Raw genomic sequence first — 11940 nt, 5'->3', positions numbered from 1 at the left:
CTAAAACTCTGTGGTGGCTAAAGGACTGCAAGTTCAAGTGTCAGCCTTGCTAATGGTGCTGACCTGTAGCAGGTGTTCGTCTCGTGGTTCCGTTTAGCTGAGGCTCCGGTTTCTGCCATGTACCCTGCTTGCTGTACCCTGCCTGATGCGCGTTCTCTTTGCGAGGCGCCGCTGTTGTCTGTGGGCTCCGGGGGAAACCCTCGGCTGTGGATCTGTTCGCACCTTCTCGTGTCTGAAACAGCTGTCTGGTGTCGCGAGGTGGCGTGAGCAGCGTATTTACAACCTACGTCTGTTTTTTCCGATGGCTGAATCCGACAGGCACTGGCTGGAGCCGGTGCCGAGTCCACGGCTCGAAGCGGCGAACCCACGGGCGGGTTCTGTTCCCCGCCCTCCTTTCCCTTGTGCGCAGGCGCAGTTGCGCATGCGGTGTTCCTGCCCTGGTGCCCCGGAAGCGTTGCGGGAAAGCGCGGGCGGTTTGATGCGGGATGGAGCGGGCAGCGGTGCGTTGGGGGCTGCCGACCCTCTCTGCCTCACACATTGACCCCTCTCGTCCTTGGACCCGGCGCGCCGCTCACACTCTTTGTTTTGCTTGCAGTCCGAGGAGGCAGGGAGCGGCACCCCCCCGCAACAGAGTCTCCCGCAGACCCCCCGGGGCGGTGCGGGCCGCGGGGATTGCTGCGTCCCGGCCACCCTCCCACGCGGTCAGTGCTCAGGGTGGTCGGGCATTGGGGCCGGGGGATGTCCCTTCGGCGGGATGTCGGGCTTGGTCGGTGGCGGTGCAAACCGAGGTTTGTTTCCAGGTGGACGCAGCTCAGGAACAGTGGCATCGGGGAGCTGTGGCCGAAGGGGCGTCAGGTGAGGTGGTGCTGGGTGGGGCAGCACCCCCATCCCATGCATCCTCCTGTCTTGTACTATTTTCATTGATCGTATCTAAATATAATTTTAGATTACACCCTAAATTGTTCTACGATAGTTGTTAGGTGTTAGCATATTTTGGAATTATAGTACTTGATTGTTAGTGGTTTTTAACTACATTAAAGCTACACAATCTTCATGTTTTTAAGTTATTAAAGTTTGGCATTTGGCAGAAAATTAATTAAATAATTTAGGAAGAGTATTACAGCTTGCTTCCACGTTTGTAGGAGAATTGTAGTGTCATGCATCTATGCTGCATCTTAAAATAGCTATATGCCATTTAGCATTCACAGCTATTTCAGACCATTAGAGATGCAGATCTAATTGCTGCTGACCTCATGTTCTTGATACTGTTCTGCATTTCATTTCTTGCAGGTGTGCCCTGTACTTCTCTTCCAGTAGTGATGATGAATTTGAAATGTGTAAGTAATAGTACAGTAGTTGTTTTCTGAAGGTGTATGAGAAGGATGTGTTTCTGTCTAGTTCTAGTGAAATAGTTTTTATGCATGATTTTGTTCCATTGCCACTGCAGCAAAGTACATTTTTCTCATTGCAGTGCTGTGTTGGTAGTGATCTGCAGTGAGCATTCCTCAATCTTATGTCTCAATCCTGGGTGCTTTTAGCCTTTGTTGTTGTTGTTGCCTCAGTTTTGTCTGCTTGCTGTCAGTCTCCTCCTTCCTTCTTGGTCTATGGACCATCTTGGAATACACATTTACTCTAAGCAGTCACTGTTCCAAACACAGATGTGCTACCAGAATCTACCTATTGGCCATAAAAGCTGTGTCAAGAAAACCTATCTGGTTTTGGGCAGAGTGCAAGTGCTTCTAATCCCATTCAAGTCATGCATGCAGTTTGAAATTGAGAGCAAATGCTCAACTGCTGCTTTGGCCCATTATGTTGTGAAGGACAGACAGTTGTTTCCATTCTCCTCAGCCTGATTTATGCATGAAGAAAATTTGTTCCCCTTCAACTTTCCTAAATCTCTCATAATGATGGTGTATGAAATTTTAATGTTATTTCTGATAATCTCTCAAGGGTGACTATTTCAGGCATGTGGTACCACTGCCTCAACTGTGTTTTTGTACTTAGCAGTCACCACAATATTCCTTTTTCCAATATTCCTTTTTTTTTTTTTTTTTTTACTGAGTAGTAATATTGAACAGCTGTTCTACAATGGGATGTTATTACCATTTTGATTGAATTTTTTTTTGTAGTTGCTTGGTGGAATAATTGTAGAATGGGGACCTTAGAGATCATCTAGTTCCAACCCCTCTGCATGGGCAGGGACACCTGCCATAAATCAGGTTGCTTAAGGCCCCATTCAATGAATACAATGAATAAGCATTTGGACACCTCTTTGCAGTAGGAAGACTGATACCTGCAGTCACTGAAATGCTTGGAGAAAATACTGATAAACCCATTCAATCTCACTCCCAATGATCTACATATATGAGGAGGCTGTACTGGATATTGTCAGATACACATTAACACTTCTTACCTGGCTTTGTCCTGGTCAAGGATTGAATAGTGAAGGAAATGCTTGGCAGCTGCTGTGAGCTTTGGGGAACTGACTTAAGGCTGAATTTTTACTAGTTGCAAGCTTATTAAAAATGCATAACAAAAGAAACAGGACCCTGTTCCTAATTAATCTTTTATTTCAGTTTCATCTAGAATGAAAACTCCCAAATCTGTTTCTACAAAAGAAGATGCAAGGTGGGTGCTGTAGCTGATAACTTTTCAGTGTTAATGTATAAGTTTTTTGTATCACATCTACTATTTAGAATACAGATAAATGATGAAAAGCTTCAGAATCATAAGCAGATACGTGTATGGGACTGAGTGCAGACTGAAGAACTGTTAAATATTCAATCTGTATGTTCAGGACACATGTTAAATGGGATGTTTGGGAGTGTACATGCTTTATTGCCATTCCTATTGATGAATGTAGTTGGTAACATTTGCTGTGAGTGACTGATAATGTTACATTGGGTGACTTTTTGGTTTGTTTTTTGGTCAAGACAAACTTGCTCTTCTATTTCCCTGCTTATGCCTACTTTTTTCACATTATTTTCTCGTTTTGCAGTCTGAAAGACTTAATTGATGACTTGGATGATTTCTTCTTGGACTTCAAAGTGAGAAAGAGCAGAACAAAGAATGGCAAGTCCACCAGCAGACATGAAACAGGAGTTTTAATGGATGGAAAGACAGCATTCATTGCTGAGCTTATGTTTATGGGAGATCTTGTTAAATATAGGATCACTTTGTCTCTTCCTTTAGCGTAACAGGAGAGGATTTTCTGTCTGTTATAGTATCTTTCAAGAGGTTTTTTTTCTGTGTGTGTAAAGACAACCATAGGTTTCCTAGATGAAACTACCCAAACTTTTGGTTGTTTCTTCTGAATTGCAGCACAGAAGGATCTTCAGACCCCCAGGAAGGTAATGACTTCTGCAAAGAGAAACACTTGCTGTCAAGAATTGCAGTATCCAGAGGCTTCAAGTGACACTGAAGATTCTGTCTTTGTGGAAAGCTCATGGCATGGCTATGAAACATGGGGAGTAAGAGACTTGAAAGAGAGTCAGGGGTACATAAAACTCTCACCTCCACAAAATCTGAAAGAGTCAGTTTCTAGAGGCAGTCCAGACTTGCTTGTTAGAAGGAAAGAAAGAAGCTGTGAAAAGAGTACTGAAAATAAAGTACCAACTGTGGCAGTACGACAGAGTACAGATGTAGAGTCAGATAGCTCAGATGGTGAATTTGAATCATTAATAGAAAGGATAAGGAAACAAAGTGTGCCCCGAAAACAACCAATTTTTAGCACAAGTGGAACTGTCCACCAGCCAAGCACAACAGGTAAGCAATGGTTCTCAGCTAATCTGCAAGCTCCCTACTGCCTGCTCACTGCCTGCTCGCTGCCTGCTCGCTGCCTGCTCACTGCCTGCTTCTCTTCATTCGTGTAGGATGTGTTTAGGAAATGCAACCCAGCATCTTGCAGTTGAGTTGGATGCAATCAGAAGTTATTGCTCTGAGCATTCTGAAAAGTGATTCTACCAATCTCATGGTATCAATATTTAAGCTTTTCACTATTGCTAGTTTCTATAATTCCTATAATTTTAGGCTTTTTTAGTTTTCAGCCATTCTGAAAACAAATCAACTGGTGGCTTTCAGTTACATTAACTGACAGCAGTTAATGTGAAGTGCTCATTTTGGTAAGACTGAAATTTTGAGCAGCTTAGGTCCTCTTAATTTGGTTTTATAATTTACTTTATTTAAAATACAGTTTGCAGTGAGAATTTATAGTAGCTGCTGTTGTCCTTTGTCTATCTGAAGTGAGCTCCAACTGAAAGATTGCAAAGGAGGGAAGAAGGTTGATGCTGAATAAGAGCAGGGAGAACACATCTCTTTCTAGAATAAACACAGAGGGACTTATGGAAGATGATGCCATACAGAATGGAAATATGCCCTGGGAAAGAGCAATTTTTAGTGTGTGTGGGTTTTTGTTTTTGTTTAGTTGGAATATGTCTGTGTGGTTTAGAAAACATTCTAAAAATGAGCTGGCAGCTGCATTGGCTTCTCTGTATATGGATGAAAGGAGGTAAGTGACCCAAAGAGTAGAACAGTTCTAGAAAAGCCATCAGAGAGAATGTGAACTGAAACTGCAAACTTTGAAGTGGTCCTTCATTTCTGGTGTGATCATCAGTTTTTTTAGCAATCTGTCCAGACACGGACAGAGGAAATGGGCAGCTATCTGATCAGAACTTGCCTGTGAAACAAGTGACATTGCTTACAGTAAACAATAGAAGGACAGAATTTTATTTTTTTTTAATTTTCTCATTCTAACGGTGTCCCTTACATTACAGCTCCCGATATGCAGGTGATGTGATTTGAATTGGTGAAATGTCAAATACTTGAGTGAGGTCACAAATGCTTTTCTTTTCAATTCCTTCTCGATGAATGTTTGAAAGTTTTGAAACTGTCACCCCTTCATTGGGTGGCAGTTCTTGTAGTATATAACAGCAAATTTCCTTTCCATCAGTTGTAAAAGCAAGTGTTGCAGAGTAAGAGCATGTATGCTGAGGTGGAGTATTTGACTTTTTTCACTGATGTCCATTACTTGGTTGCTGATGTCTGTGGTTCTCTAACAGTGTGTAATCCTGTGACTCTTTCTGTTGAACTAGGAAACATCAAGCCATCCTGTGAAGATGCTCAGCCCTTGCAAGGAGAGGGAGTTAAGACACCGAGGCCAGACTTCATTTGCCTTCAAGAAACGCCTTCCAGGATAATCACTCCTGTAAGAATCCCTAGGAATGAATTGGTCAGTTGTTCACAATCAGCAAATAAAGAGAAAAGGTAAGTTTCTTCATCTTTTTTGTGTTCTGGGATCATTGTAGGTAGACAAAGAGATGCAGAGTGTTTTGCCTAGGATGACATTTTTCTGATACGTAGAGACTTAGACCATTTCAGCAGTTGCTGGTGGTTAAGTAGCAGGAAATCAAAGCTTTCAGTCTCAATAATAAGCTAATCTCTGCTTAGAGGAATTGTTGACAAATCTGACAAACATCAGACCTTTGTGTTAGCTCTGTTCCTTGTCTCTAGCACTAACTTCTAATGTGTGCTTGACTGACATATTCTATCAAGCTGTCTGCCTCTGAAAATATGTCAAAACTGATTCTATTAGTAATTCATGCCTTTTAACAAGCTTGCCTTTTATTTTTGAGCAGTATCCTTACAGCTTGCAGAATTCATATTTCTTTTTCTATACGTGAAAGCAGTTTAACCTTTTCAGGAGAATCTTTTTTCAATTCTTACAGCGACCTCTATTCTGCCTTTTAGTCCTGTGATGTTTTCTCTGATATTTCTATATTTCTGTATATCAGTTGAAAAACCTTTAAACAAAGTCTTCAAAGCTGGTGCTTTGTCAGAATGCTGTAGTGTTTGAGTTAGTTGTCATAGTGGAGTATTTGCTTCCACTGCATGAATTCCTGAGGATTCCCAGAACATCTTTGGCTGGTTTTATACCTGTATTGTGGGTGATGATGTTAGGGCTGTTCAGATATTGATCAAGTTTTGGTATAATTGTGATTCACTGTGTCACAAATATGAGCCACCCTCCTTTTTGTGTTTGGGAGTCTTCATAATCTAGTTTTGTGAATTAATAACTGCAGAACTACTGCAGCAGCTTCCTGCTGAAGTGGGAAGAAGACAGTCAGTATATGTGTTTGTCCTACTGGTGCTGTGAAGGCAAGCTGGTGAAAAGAGCCAGGAGATGTTTATGCCAGTGGCAGCATCCCTGAGATATTAGCTATGAAACATCCATTGTTTTGCAGTGTGATATCTGTACTTCAGTAAACTGCTTTATGGCTTTTCTTGCAGGCCCAGGGTGTGCTCAGTGCCTGATTGTTTCTTGCAAGATCTCTCAAATCCAGATTTCCACTATGTGAAGTATTTCAAGAAAAATAAAGAGGAGCTGGCACAGAAGCTCTACTGTCTCTATAATAGTACCATCTTTGAGCAGAAGGTTGGCTTCAAAACAACTAAAATTCTAATATGATGCTTATCACTTTTTAATGTGATTGCTTATTATCCTTTTCTGTTAGTAAAAGTTAAGCTTTATAAACATGGCTTATGTTGTAATTAGCTCAAGCAATTTCCTTGAAAGGGATAATCACTGTGGTGCAGCTGTTTTCAGCCTGGCTGGCTTCCCCAGCTGCAATGTACCATCCTGGAGTAGTCTGGATGATGTTGTTGCAAGAGACCTTGATGAGAAACTGCTACATGAGGGGCCTTAGATCAGATTAGTCTGAAAAGTTGACTGGTATTTATCTTCATGTACTTTCTCTGTTGCTGAAAGAAGCTCAAGGTTGCCCACCACTTGCTCTTTCAACTTTTACTGAAGTTGTATGTACAAGTGAACTCTGCAGCATTACTACAGCATTGAGCTGTGTGACAGGCTATGTAAGCTTGTTGTAGTGCAGCTTTCTTGCCTGCACCTGACAAAAGGCAAGCAGAGGGCCAGGAGATGATAGATAAAAACATTATCCTTGACTCTTAGGGCCTCTTGTCATATGCTTAGTTGTACTGCATGTCTTGGTTCATTCATATTGCATGTTCATCTCTGGAACAAATTTAAAAACTGCTTATCCTTTGAATAACTGTTTTGGCTGAAACTAAAGCTGTAAGCTCTGTTTCAAATGGAAGGATCATTTTCAGAGAACCCCTCTCTTGACCTTTACATTGAGATACTGGAGATCCCACTCTGGTGAGAAATGTGCTTGAAAAGACGTGTTGCCCTCAGTAGTTCCAACAATTTCCTTCAGAAAGGAAGATGTTTCAGTGCAGCTGAGAAAGTATTTGGCTGACCAAGGACAGGATGAGCTAATGATGTTGCATAAAGCTGAACAAAATGGGCTTACTGTTGCTGAAAGCAGATTATCTTGCTCTCCAGTGCTTCAGCCCTGTAGCTGTGCTGGCACTAATTACAACTGTTGTACCGTTTACTTAAGCTTATTAACTAAATTAGATGACAGAAAGCTGTTAGTAAAAGAACAGAGATAGTTATGATGAGGGCTTGTAAAATCAGGAGCAGCACAGAAAAAGAGCAGAGGGTAATTTTTCACCCTTTTGCAGTGTGAAGGTGCATCAAATTAAAATGGCAAGTTATGGGTTCAGAACAACCAAAGCAGGTGGTACTTGACCTGTAAATTATGAAGCTGTAGAAACTTCTCATCATAGACTGTGTATGCTAATCACCATATATATTCTTAAATATCTCCACATGCACAGTCTTCCTAAAACAACTTTAAGGACTGTTCATTGCAGAGCAACCACCTGTGTCTCTGTGAGGTATTTTGCAAATGACTAGAAGCCCTTGGGAAGAATGCTTTTCTTTGAGGAAATTCTCTTTAATGCCTGAACTGTCTTTGTATTTCTGCTTAATCTGCATGTCTTAGTCACTGTTGGAGGCAGACTAAAAGAATTAAGGGACTTCTTGTCTTAGATTTGAAACTCCCAGTGTTGGTTACAGAAAAAAATGATAATGAGAACAAAAATCTATGGAGGGTGGGTTTGAAGCTTAAGTGACATTTGTGTTAATGGTGCTGATATCCTGTACTGGCTTTGTAGAAAATATATAAGGGGAAGCCAGAGGACCAGAAGAAGACAAAGGGAGGTAGGAGAGGGCAGATTACATGTACAGTTTTATTTTTCAGTTACCAGAGAAAATGGTGATAATCTGGAATAAGAAGATGAGAAAAACAGCAGGGTATTGTGTAACTGGGCAGACAAAGGGTCCTGAAGCAAATCGTTACGCTCGCATAGAGCTTTCTGAGAAAGTCTGTGACTCTGCAGGTAGGTAGAAGATAACATTGATTTTTCATTGACAAAGCAAGCTCTAGAAAAAGGAAGATGAATCTGAGGCCTTGGAAACTGTACCCTGCTTTGAAATTTCACATTACCTTGAATAAATTAATACACTAGTGGTAGTAGTTGTCATTAATTTGTTAGTGATCTGGATGCAGGAGTTGAATGCACCATTAGAAAGTTTGATACCAAATTAGGAGGTGCTGTTGATTCTCTTTTGGGGGCAAGATGTCTTGCAGAGGAATTTAGACAGTTTGGAGCATTGGACAGTGATAAATGGGATGAAATCCAACAAGTCCAAATGCTGGATTCTGCCCCTGGGATGGAGTAATGCCATGCACAAGTATAAACTGAGAAGGAATGGCTCGAGGTCAGTCTTAAAGAAAGGGGTCTGGAGGTTGTGGTCTGCAGGAGGCTCAGTACAGATCAGCTTTGTGCTCTGGCACCCACGAGGGCAAACTGCATCCTAGAGTGCATGAAGCACAATATAAGCAGCTGGTCAGAAGTGATGATTATTTTGCTGTATTTGGCCTCTGTGCATGCAGTGGTGCATGCAGTCGTGGGCCCCACAATCTAAGAAGGATGTTAAAGTGCAGAGAAGGGCAACAAAGCTGGTGAAAGGGCTGGAAGGCATGTCCTGTGAGGAGCACCTGAGGGCTTAGGGCTTGTCTAGTTTGCAGAACTAGAGGCTTGAGGGATATCTCAGTGTTCTCTACAGGTACCTAGAAAGGGGAGTGGAGATGGAGATGCAAATCTCTTCTTTCTGATACCCAGTGATAAGATGTAATGGTTCAAAGCTGCGTCAGGGAAGGTTTAGACTCGGCATCAGGAAGCATGAGAATTTTATCTTCTCAAATTATTGGTAATTGCAACCTCTAAAATAACTTCTGAACCTTAATAATGACAAGTGTCAAAGGTCTGAAGCAATCACCAGGGATGAAAGTCTGTACTTCTTTACACTTTACTAATCTTAATGTCTTTTATTTGCCTTACCTGAAGTTCGTCTTCGAGACACTCTGGTCCATGAGGTTTGCCATGCAGCCACCTGGTTGATCAATGGTGTTCGTGATGGACATGGACAATTCTGGAGATTCTATGCCAATAAATCATCAGTGATTCATCCAGAACTGCCAGTAGTAACACGATGCCACAGCTATGAGATTAATTACAAATTCACCTATGAGTGTGTTCAGTGCAAAGCTACGTGAGTAATGTTTTGTGTATGACTATTAACTTGGTCTTTAACTTAGCAGTCTCCTGTGTCTAGAAATCTTAAATTGTGAAGCAATTGGGATACTCTGAGTTGTCAATTAATATTTAAAGGAAGACTAGATCTCTGTAGCTACATAGATATGTACAGCACTGTCATGAGGACTGAAGCTAGGACACAGATCTACTAACAGAGTGCAACATTGGTCATCACATCTGTCTGGTTTTCTGCATTTGTGAAGTGAGAGCTCTACATGTTGCTGAGATCAAGCAGAAGAAATGCTATAGTAATCTCACAGGTTTCTTACCTTTCATGGGTATGGAAAATATTTTCTTTTCTGGAAGACTGTAGCTGACCACAAGCTTCTGCATGTAATTTTCTCTGTTTAGTAGTCAGAATGAACCAAAAAAAAAACAACCAACAGAGAACTGCATTGCTTTCTGTTGTCCCCCTCCAGCCTCCAAAGGGACATAAAGGAGAACATGGAGGACAGACTTAAATTAAATTAAATAAAAAATTAAAACTGGAACAGGTTTACTGGAACAGGGAATGGATGAGGAACAAATATATACAAAACCTTTTCTTGGTAATCTCAGAGAAAAGGGTCTCAGAGTCCCTTGCAGCACACCTGACCTAGGAGAGGGGTCCACAGCTCTTTCCAGCACCCAATGAATTTGGATCCTGCAGAGCAAAGAGGCAAGTGGATGACAAAACAGGAATCTCTCTCTAAGACCTCTGCAGCAAAGCAGCAAGGAAGAAGAGAGCAGGAAAAGAAGACTTTTGGTCCTCCTGGCTTTTATACAGTATGGCAGAAAATGGGAGGAAATACTGATCCCTCTGTGTTCTGCCCCTCCCCAGTCCTCCAGGCTCCTAAAGACCCTCTCTCTAGGACCTTGGATTGGTACTGTAGAACTAGCCTGACCCCCCTCAAACCATAACAGTAATGACCTCTGTGTCATTGGGAAATCATGCAGCTTTGTGAATTCAGTAATTAATGCATGGTTTGTGGAGGTGTTTTGAAATGTAGCAGTTCATAATACCAGGCTGAGAGTAAAAGACAGGAAAGAATCAAGCTGAAAAGGCACTGGAAAAAGTTCTAGGGTAGAAAAATGTGTCACACAGAGTTCATTGTACCACTGTGTGCAGTATGTGGTCTGTTTCCTGTTCTAACATGCTAGCTTAGATTTCCCACTTACAGTAGACAATACTTGTGAGAAAGGGCTACTTAGCTCAGAATTCTAAGTATTTATTTTTTAATTTCAGGATTGGACGTCATTCGAAATCTCTGGACACGAAGCATTTTGTGTGTGCATTCTGTGGGGGGCAGCTAGTCCTGAGTCAGCCTGCTCGGAAGGATGGCACTCCTGCCAGGACACAGCTAATGCCCTTTGCAAAGTATGTGAAAGAAAACTATGCCCTTGTTAAAAGGGAGCAAGATGGGCTGAGTCATGCAGAAGTCATGCGGAAACTCAGTGCTGATTTTGCTTTAAAAACGAAGCTCCAAGATTCCTTGTTATAGCTCAATGCACTTCCTTTCTTGATGCCACTTAAGTTTTGTATGTTGATGTAAATTAGTCTAGTATGAGTATAAGAATGCATTTTGGAAAATTGCAGATAATTTTAATATTTTAGCATTCAAGCCTATTTTCTAAAACAGGCCAGTGTGAGCTAGAAGTCCATAGTGATTCACAAGTCAGGGTATTGTTCTTAGACTTCAGGCAGAAAATACCATCTGTGCCTTGGAAGATGCAGTTTTAGGTCCTTAGTGGGACTGACTGACTGACTGTGTCTGGAATTTTCTAAATTATATTTACACATAGTGCTTCATAGCATGTCTTCAGTGACTTCAGTGAGCAGTGACATTATATAATGTATCAGCCACCTAGATGAAAGAATAAACTCTGTATGTGCTGAAGAACTGTTAGGTGTACATCTGTCTGCAATTGCCACATGCAAGAAAATCCAGGACCACAAGCCAGAGTTCTCTGATTCTGTCTGGATGGCTTCCAGGTGAGAAATGGGGCAGTTATGAGTTCAGACATTCTTGCAAGAAGAGTTTCTTGAGTGATAGTAATCTCTTTTTCTTGAAAGTAAGTGGTAGGCAGGTGATGCCTCAAGTCTGTTAGAGAAAGCATGAGGTTTTCAGCAAAGCCCTGTGGTCCTGAGTGAGATCAAAGCTCTTTATGATGAAATTTTGATTGCAGCTGTGCCAATAGTGAGATTTCATAGAAGCTAAAATACATGCCAAAGGTTGGGTTGGGGTAATGCAGACACCATAGAATGAGGAGGTGACTTAAGTCTTTCATGTACAACATGACTGAATATGTTTGTCTGCTGTGAACTGATGGCTCAGGGGATTCATAATTTTGAGTAATCAGTAACTGTCAATTTATTAATGTCACTTATGTCAATAAATGTCAATTTTATACCAGCAGCATAATGAACTAAGCTTCTGTTTT

General features: G+C 41.5%; 1 protein-coding gene across 1 annotated transcript; it reads left to right on the top strand.

Moving 5' to 3' along the window:
• The first annotated feature begins 206 nt into the window (after window positions 1-206).
• GCNA (germ cell nuclear acidic peptidase) lies at window positions 207-11915 on the top strand. Its single transcript, XM_071758013.1, has 9 exons — window positions 207-1337; window positions 2577-2628; window positions 2999-3072; window positions 3322-3765; window positions 5091-5262; window positions 6286-6430; window positions 8121-8259; window positions 9271-9475; window positions 10745-11915. Exons 1-9 carry the CDS (start codon window positions 1334-1336, stop codon window positions 10998-11000), a joined length of 1491 nt encoding a protein of 496 aa, XP_071614114.1. The 5' UTR covers window positions 207-1333; the 3' UTR covers window positions 11001-11915.
• Window positions 11916-11940: the final 25 nt, after the last annotated feature.

The sequence above is a fragment of the Heliangelus exortis genome, chromosome 14 (assembly GCF_036169615.1).
Source record: "Heliangelus exortis chromosome 14, bHelExo1.hap1, whole genome shotgun sequence".
Taxonomy (NCBI): domain Eukaryota; kingdom Metazoa; phylum Chordata; class Aves; order Apodiformes; family Trochilidae; genus Heliangelus; species Heliangelus exortis.
The sequence above is the reverse complement of the archived record's forward strand: the minus strand, read 5'-3'. Positions and strand labels throughout refer to the sequence as shown.